Below are 9,238 nucleotides of genomic sequence, written 5' to 3' on the forward strand. Positions count from 1 at the left end.
TTAACGTTGTAAGAAGATCCACGAAGAAGCCTCTGTCCTCTATCCTTTGATTCTTGAAAACATTGAAATATTTCCAGCGGATTCCTTATAGATCCATAGTTTAATTTCTCAATGTTCGAGGAAAATAAATAAATCCTATTGCAAATATAGAAACCAAGTCTCATCCAATCTCTCGACGTCAAAATATTCCCAGCAGTGTCTTCCTCGTAAATCTGTATCCCAATTCGAAGAAGTCCTCCTGCAAATATAGAATATATGTACATGTAAAGAAATAAAGAAAATACTCCCCTAAGAAGCACCAATTGACTGTTGTTGGTCCACCCAGGTGAAGCAAGTAGAGGAGTACATGGCCTACCGGAAGTTGCCACGAGAAATGAGACAGAGGATCACGGAGTACTTCGAGCATCGCTACCAGGGCAAATTCTTCGACGAGGAGTTGATTCTTGGGGAGCTCTCGGAGAAACTAAGAGAGGTACGCCGAAAAAACGTACCCCGAACCAGCGCCATCGTTGTACAACGCTCTAACGCGTTCCTCTTTCTTCTCAGGACGTGATAAACTACAACTGCAGATCGCTGGTCGCCTCCGTTCCCTTCTTTGCCAACGCCGATTCGAACTTTGTCTCGGATGTCGTTACTAAACTGAGATACGAAGTCTTCCAGCCAGGTATCGATCCTACGATCCTAGAAATCTCGCGCATCGCGAATCCCTCGTCGATCTCAGCTTTCTGAAGTTTGGCTCGAGCCTTTTGAGAGGATGCTATCAATTTAGAAACGTAATTTTCAATTACATCTTGTTAAGAAGCTCCGAAGAGAAATTAGAGCTGCCTGGCAACTAAAACGGGCCAAATTTAGACGACATGGAACTTTGTGGAACTTCGTAGAAGTTACGATAGCCTTCTAGATATGTGATTTCGTCGTGTCTGGTTAAGTATCGAGGCGGAATTAAAATTCGTGGTAGGGGAATTTAAAACTAACACTGGAGTTGGTAAATGTGATAAATTGTGGAACATTTATCAAATTGACCGGCGATTTTATATAATCCCCAACTCGTAATGGGGAATGTGATAAAACTGTTGATGCATATGCTGTCTACACAGAAATACTGTCTGAGTAGGTTTGGGATAGTTATTGATGGGGGCGGGAATTTTGAATACTGTTAAATATAATCCCAAATTCGTAATGGAGAATGTGATGAAACTGTCAATGCAGATGCTGTCTACTCGGTTTCGCGATGGTTTTCATATTTCAAGAGTACATTAGTTCCGGGGACCCTTCAAGTGCTGAAGTAGGCTTGGGTCTAAACCTACTCAGACAGTATTTCCCCGTTACAAGTTGAAGATTATATAAAATCACCGGTCGGTTTGATAAATATTCCATATTTTATTACCAACTTTAGTGGTGATTATGCATAATCCCCAGTTTATTACATTTACCGTAACATATATAAAGACTGCCAGACAAAACAACTGGCAATGAGTGCAAGTCGCGATAGAAACTAATACTGATATCAGTTTATGTGGAATGTCTTGTTTTAAATAAGCTAGTTGTTGATCAGAGAACGTTGACACGAGAGTGGTTGCGCGTTCCAGGTGATATCATCATCAAGGAAGGTACGATCGGCTCTAAAATGTACTTCATACAAGAAGGCATAGTCGATATCGTAATGGCGAACGGCGAAGTCGCTACCTCGTTGTCAGATGGTTCATACTTTGGCGAGATTTGCCTGCTGACGAACGCGAGGAGAGTGGCGTCAGTCCGCGCGGAGACCTACTGCAATCTCTTCAGCCTCTCGGTGGATCACTTCAACGCCGTGTTGGACCAGTATCCACTAATGCGCAGAACGATGGAAAGCGTTGCCGCCGAGAGGTATAAGCTTTGGTTAGGTTTGTTCTATCGAGTTGGTGTGCTACTAGATGTCAATCATCACTCCCACCTCCATGTTAATTTTGTTGAACATTGTGTACTGTCCGAACAATGCGAGATCAGTCATTTCTTGTTGCGTCCAAACATCATGTCGCTTCTCTTTGACACGTTACTCAGTATAATTTCTCTGTTATACAGCTGGTTTGGACTCTATGTGCTTCTTTTACATACACCTTACACACACAAAATGAAACTTTGTCTCGAAATTCCGCGGTGAAGAGAGATCTGCTTCCTTTTATATTTATTTTATTTTATTTTTCGAATATCAAACGTTCCAACGTGACAGTGCAGAATACTAATTTTGGGGGAGAAAGTTTTACAACGAGAGCGCACTAACTTGCGAGCCAAGGAACGCCTGTCTACCGGATAAGCGTTCCCAAATGAGTTGAGAGGGTTTCGACGAATATTTTCTCGGTTCGAAATAATACGATCGAGAACCATGAGACATCGCGACAAAATATTTCTACACTCTCGACACATTCACTACATGGTAATGTTGTATTCATAATTTTGCATAACATTCTTTATCGATCAGTTGGATTCTCAGTTTTGCTGCAACTCTGCAGAATCACGTTTCTTGTGTAACAATGCAACGTCAACGTTATCGACGCGTTAATAGTAATTCAGAAGCTTGTAATCGAGACGTTTAGGATCGATCGGAAACGTGACCCTGTAGATTGCCTTTCAAAGCTACTGAGTCTCATTTACCCAATCTTGTACCTCACATTGTAAAACCTTTAGCGGTGCAAGTGGTATTAGAACAAATAACACTAATCTGTTGCAAGTCGTGGCGGAGTAAATACGTTTTGTTAAGCAAAACCTGTACTGCTAAACGGTTTGTAAGTTGATCGATGTGAATAATCGTTGGTTGTATTCCATGCAACATTCCCTACGCTTAATTGTGCTCTCCTTCTAGGCTAAACAAAATTGGCAAGAACCCGAACCTGGTGGCTCACCGCGAGGAGGACCTCGGCAGTGAGTCCAAAACGATAAACGCCGTGGTTAACGCTCTGGCGGAGCAGGCTGCGCATGCTAGCGCTAGCGAAGAATCGGTAAATACATTTTCGAACATTAATTCACCAATGGCTATGAAATATTGAAACGATCGAACAAGTACAGCCTGGTCGAAAAAAGTATTTACACACTTGGTTGGTCTAGGATAACTGCCTGTAAAAAAGTAGTACTTTAATCCTTCATTTACTGAATTCATACCGAATTTCTCAAAAGTTTTTAAAATTTAGGCGTTCATCTTGGTTTATATCATCTTAGAAAGTTGTCTCTAACTAGTTTCCAAAAGAAAAGAAAGCTTTTGCTGTTACAAATTAAAAAGTTGATTGTTTTTGTTTTCCTTATTGCGGTTAGTCATAAGAAGAATAATAATTATAAAGTCAGCCAGTAAGGATAGAGATTAAGAAGCATTTATGTAAAATGTTTAGACGAGACAATGTAAAAAGAAAGCAGCGCATTGTAGTGCGAAATACTTCTAAGAATATACGCACTTTAATTTAATAAACAAACAAACAAACAAATAAGCTTGTGCTGCCATCCAACAATTAAAATGGAACTTCATAGAAGTGGACTTGAAAGTCACAATAGGTTTCAAAGCGTTCAATTAATGCTTCTTAAAAACTACACTATTAGAATTTTTTTTATTCTTTCCATACTAATTTTAGTCCAAGTTAACCCTAAAAATTACATTACATTAGTAAGAGAAGACAAGATAATTCAGGTTAGAAAGGGTTAAGTACCCCTAGTATGTCCTAGTCGAATAAAGCAAAAATGCATGGCGAAAGGTTGGAGACAGGAGTACTGTACAGGAGAAAATGTGTTCGCAGGTACACAGCATGGAGCTGAGGACCCTTCCAGCCTGCCTGTTGCCCAGACCGAAGTCTGAGAACAATTTCGCGAGCCAGGAGCTCTCGAGAGAAGGACGTAAAATCTTCCACAAAAGCGACACTTTCCACAAGGACTCGTATCAATGACGACACTCGTTATACTAGCACACAGAGAGATACTAACGGCTCCATGTGTGACGGTGGTCCCCGCTGTCGATAGGATATCGTTTACGAGAGCGTTTTAAGCGTGGATTCTGGACGCTACTCTAGAAGCAGTCTATACATAGATATACGCTATGCCAGTAGTCCTGTAGCGATCGGTTTCTAGCGCCTTATATTAACCTGATGGCACGTTTGTCCAGGATCTGCGCGTAAAACCGCGTGGACCGAAGTATCCCATTCTCCAATGGTGACACAGTACGCGGCCGAGGTCGTTTTTGGACACCATTTTTTCTCGGTGAAAAGGACTCGACTTTAACAGCAATAAATAGCAACCGACGCTCGATGGGTGAATTAGACGAGCGCGCGGAGGCTCACGATCGTCCCTTCGGTTTTCTCTTAGGGCTAGATCAACGCACGGACGCGACCACGAAGGACCTACTTTCGAATCGAACGCTGTGTCACCGGTTGGAGGACAAGGAGCCGTTCTCTGCCGCGAGACTCTTCATCGGAACGTCAACGACGAGCGTCGTACCACGGCGAAAACAATATATACGACGCGACCACGGATGAAGATCTCAACGACGACGAAGAGCAGGCCTAGAAATTTATAGAGCTAGTCCATATGTTAGTCCAATGTCGTGGACTAGGTAATCCTAAAAGAAAATGAAGTTAAGTAACAGTGTAACGGTGCGTAAATTCTCTGTGATTATGCAAGTCGACGTTTTGCACTTTACAAAAGATTGGAGATGGGTGAAATGGGGCAAGAGTTTACGAGAAAACCCATACGAACAATTAGTTTCGCGAGTCGACGTTTCCCGCCACGCAATGGCGAAGAGACCCCACGGCGGGAGACAGAGAGGAGAGTATAATCTATATACGAACAATTAGGATTCCCTTTTGTTTCGTTTCTTTTTTAAGGCAACTAACATAGAAGAAAAGGTACTCGCCGAGACGAGAATAATTCCAGTTATTATGTTTGTTAACGTGTTTTGAATTTAGCCTCGTATCGTAAATTAGTCCCGTGCGAGCGATTCCCGGGAGACGAAGAGGAAGAAGACGGGGGAGATGAAACCGATGGATAACTCCGAGATGGGAATCGGACGAGGAGGATCCCAGGTAAGGGAGCGAAGAGGAGTGCTATCCTTATTTCGAGATCGACAGAGAAAGCCTCGCTTCGTTGAAACAAAAAAAAAAAAAATAATAGCTCCACTTTTATTTTCTAATACGTCTTGAGTCGCTTCGAAAAGCGTAGTGATAACGCTATAAGGCCGAGCTGTGTATACAAGTTCTATTATATAATCGGAGTTTAGGAAGACCGTCCTGAGACGCGAACGAGACCCCAAAGGGAGATGTAAAGGTACGAAATATCCGAGGGGGGGTTGGTTGGGTGGGACGATGGAGTCGTTCTACGAAATGAAGATAATATTATTAAAAGAAAATAAAGTCTAATCGAAAGCCCAAAGACCGTGTTAACTTGTTGAGAGTCCTTTGGGCTGGCCACGACTAAAACGTCAATGAATAAAATATATATTCAGTGGAACGCGAGAGGAAGTACCTTTTTATTCGGGCGAAACAGACGCGATGTACTATAAAAGAAAATAAAAACCAAAAGGTATAAATATTATGTAATAAATTATTATTATTATTATTATTATTACTATTATTACTATTATTATTATTATTATTGTTACGATTATCATTGCAATGATTATTACATCCACTACCGCATTAACTAGGCAGTTGTTAAGACGTAAATAAAAACAGATTCACACACGTGTGCGTGTGTGTATATATATATATCAGAGTGGTCGTTTTAATGATTTTTTCAATTTATGTTGCACACCCTCTAAATACCTTGGGAATCCATGCAACGAAATTCACACACGTGCATCAAACCTTCGAAAAGCTTGAATAGAAAATATTGCGTTGGCTGGAAAGTCCATGTCGATTTTTGGTAGGTGGTACAGGTCTGAATGTATCGGAATAGTTGAAAACAAATAATATGCAAATTTTCTTATGTATTTTGCAAGTTATCTAGGGGGGTGACATAGATATCAGAAATCGTTGAAATAAGGACCACCCTGATATATATATATACAGGGTATCCCAGATGTAGTGTAAGAACTGGGGGGTAGCTGAGATGGTTCTGAATAACAATTTCCTTTGCAAAAATGTCGGATGATGCTTAGTTTTTAAATTATTAACGAAAAACCATCGACCAATCACAGCTCCCGAGCAAGCGCGTTGCGACTGGCGTACCCAGCCAATCCCGGCTCGAGCCTATGCTCTCGCGACTGAACGCGCGCTTTTCAGGCGCTGTGATTGGTCAGTGGTTTTTCGTTAATGATTCAAAAACAAAGCCTCATCCAACACTTTCGCAAAGGAAATTGTTGTTCAGAATCATCTCAGCTACCCTCCAGTCCTTACACTAAATCTGGGATACCCTGTATATATATCTGCACGTGTACGCGTACATATGTGTACGTATATACGCATATATATATATACACACGCAAAGTATTATGCATAGCGGTCGATACAGTGCTGCAAGGTATCACGTAATATTTTAATTGTAACGCGAACGAGAAATGATTAATCACCGACAACACCAATACTTATCGGACAGTTATCGCGACGATTCCCAGAGCTTCTCCTAATGAGTTTTCAGTCGGACTGGGCACACCTCTGAGACGAAACGATACATTCGAAGTCAATTGACCAAACTCCCATTTACCCCTAGCGAACCGTATTATTTTTCTAACCGTTGGTGTATCGTTTCAGCCGACGACATTCTTTGTGTCTTTGAAAGTTTAAGACGACTGTTGAATTTTCTGATATTTCTATACTCGCGACGGAGGAAGGGACCCCCGACTCTGAGGGAATATTTCCTGGACTAGTGGCTCCTGAATTATATAGAAGACCTATCAAAGTATATTATCGAGTTCGTTGATTTCCGATCCTATAGAAATATTCCAAGGTTTCCGAATGATATATCTTTTGCTTAGTACCATCAAATTTCTATTTCGATGAAAAAGAATCTTTAACCCTTACGAAAGAGTCTCTAGAGACCTCTTCGTCGATGATTCAGGAACCACTGTTCTAACAGTTACTCGGCGTAGGTCTGTTAACGATAATACTCTTCTTTAAAAACAAACGCTATAAGAGTCTAATTTAAATAGCAGTGTTGCTTGTTACTTTGACGTACACTCTGACACTTTTCACTGACATATGGCGGGTGAAAGAAACGTGCCATTCGTTTCCTAGTTGAACGTGTACACCTTTGTGCATATGTGATTATGCATACATGTACATATATACATATATATATATATATATAAAGAAATACCCATGTAAGAGATTAGGAATATTATACATGCGTTTCATACATATACATATGTAAACATACACCTACACACATGCGAGGAAAACAGAAGTACCTATTTTTCATGTAAGAGAGAAAGAGAGAGTTTTCTGTCATTATTTTACATCTCCTCACGTCATTCTAAATATACAGGGTGTCCCAGAATTAGTACAAGAACCGGAAATGTGAGGTAGCCGAGACGATTCTGAATAACAACCTGCTTTGCAAAAATGTCGTACGGTGCTTAGTTTTTGAATTATTAAAGAAAAACCACGGACCAATCGCAACGCCCGAGTAGCACGCCGCGACCTGGCGTAGCCAATCCCGGCTCGAGCCTATGCTCTCGCGACTGAGCGCGCGCTTTTCAGGTGCTGCGATTGGTCCGAGGTTTTTCGTTAATAATTCGAAAACGAAGCACCGTCCGACATTTTTGCAAAGGTAATTGTGGTTCAGTATTGTCTCAGCTAGCTCCCATTTCCGCTTCTTCCACTAATTCTCGGACACCCTGTGTATATATATATATATACATATTATATATATAAAATACTAATAATATTGTAATAGCGACAAAAGGATGATTGCGTACCAAGGGTCACAAGCATTCCCAAGCAACGGTAGAATACTCGTAGACCGCATGACCGACGTTTTTATAGATTAATCTATACACATTAAATCGGTCTGGGACTAATCTGCCAGCGAGGTTTCGGGCCTAAGGTGAACTAAACGACTAATCGCAACAGAGAAAACGGAAAATAAAATAGAACCAGACGGAAGTGATACAAGGTTATCGTTGCTACTTCGGGAAGACGGGGAACGAAATCGAACGGTTCATTCGAAACGGGGAGGGGGGGAGGGGGGGGCAGGGGGTTGAAAAACGAGGAGACACGCAAAGCGCGAAGAACGTTGTACTCTTTACTATCACTGCTAACTAACAGACAACTATTTAACCACTGTCTGCTAACTTTGATAAACGAGTCGAAGCGCGACCAAGTGCTCCGGAAACCATAATTATTCGCCCATCGTAAAACCTGTGTGTACATATACCTACTGTGTACATATATATATATATCGCAGGGGCGAGAGAAATAGAGAGAGAGAGCACGGCATTCCCGCGGGAGAATCGTCCCAGGACAGGCGCGAGGGATTTACGAGGGAGATAAGACGACATTAGAATTATTATCGAACAAAAGTAAAAGAAGTAAAAATATATATATATATATGCGCTGTTCCAAGATGCACGAATAAAACGCGCGACGCGTCGTTATCGCTGAGCGACATGAGTGAGACGTAATTAAGACGACGAAAAACAGAAAAAAAGAACAAAAATAATGCAAAAAAAAGAAAAAACATACAAAGGCGAATAGTTTTTGTATCAACGAGGAATAGGTTTCGCGGCTTAGCAGAGAACGGGAACGAGTTCACGATTCAGGGGTCCGGAAATCGGAAATTGGTATATTCGTATAGGAGGGGGGGACGTATCCAAGGGGACAAAGAGTTCAATTACAAGAAAAAGGAGAAGAGAAAAAGAAGGAAAGCGTTCCACGCAAAAATCTTTCTCGCGCAATCTCGTCGATGATGAATTGCGAGATCGTCAATTCGCGGTTCGCGAGCTGGTAACAACGCAACGCTAGAATTGTCTTAGAGCCACGCGAAGAAGTAATAAAACAAAAAAAAAAAGTATATAAACACAAAAGACTGTAGCGCCATGAATGTGTATCTCGGATCTTACATATCAGATGTTTCGTTTTGAGCGACTAAGAGTACGTTTTGCAGCGATACCTTTGCTGGATAGCGAACAGATACAGCTGCGTCACGAAGTGTAGGTAGACCTAACCTGACCTAGGTAGAACTGGCGATGGGCACTAAGACTCTAACAGAGCTTGGAATATCGCTTGAGACTGGACCAGATGTAATTTATCTCGTGGAGCATTTCTGGAAGAGAGACACTTATTTCTTT

The 9,238-nt window shown here is 41.4% G+C and overlaps 1 protein-coding gene across 8 annotated transcripts in view; it reads left to right on the forward strand.

Annotated features, from left to right (window-relative positions):
* Positions 1–5,580, forward strand: part of LOC128880328 (potassium/sodium hyperpolarization-activated cyclic nucleotide-gated channel 2) — a 136,522-nt gene extending 130,942 nt beyond the window's left edge. For 6 of the 8 annotated variants that reach the window (XM_054130298.1, XM_054130289.1, XM_054130292.1 and 3 more), the window contains 5 exons: positions 326–472; positions 547–664; positions 1,590–1,878; positions 2,840–2,975; positions 3,759–5,580. In XM_054130298.1, coding sequence (XP_053986273.1) covers positions 326–472; positions 547–664; positions 1,590–1,878; positions 2,840–2,975; positions 3,759–3,905 — 837 coding nt within the window. In that variant the 3' untranslated portion in view covers positions 3,906–5,580. The remainder of the gene's footprint in view (positions 1–325; positions 473–546; positions 665–1,589; positions 1,879–2,839; positions 2,976–3,758) is intronic. The other 2 variants (XM_054130290.1, XM_054130295.1) reach the window with 1 other exon arrangement.
* Positions 5,581–9,238: the final 3,658 nt, after the last annotated feature.

The sequence above is a fragment of the Hylaeus volcanicus genome, chromosome 7 (genome assembly GCF_026283585.1).
Source record: "Hylaeus volcanicus isolate JK05 chromosome 7, UHH_iyHylVolc1.0_haploid, whole genome shotgun sequence".
Classification (NCBI taxonomy): domain Eukaryota; kingdom Metazoa; phylum Arthropoda; class Insecta; order Hymenoptera; family Colletidae; genus Hylaeus; species Hylaeus volcanicus.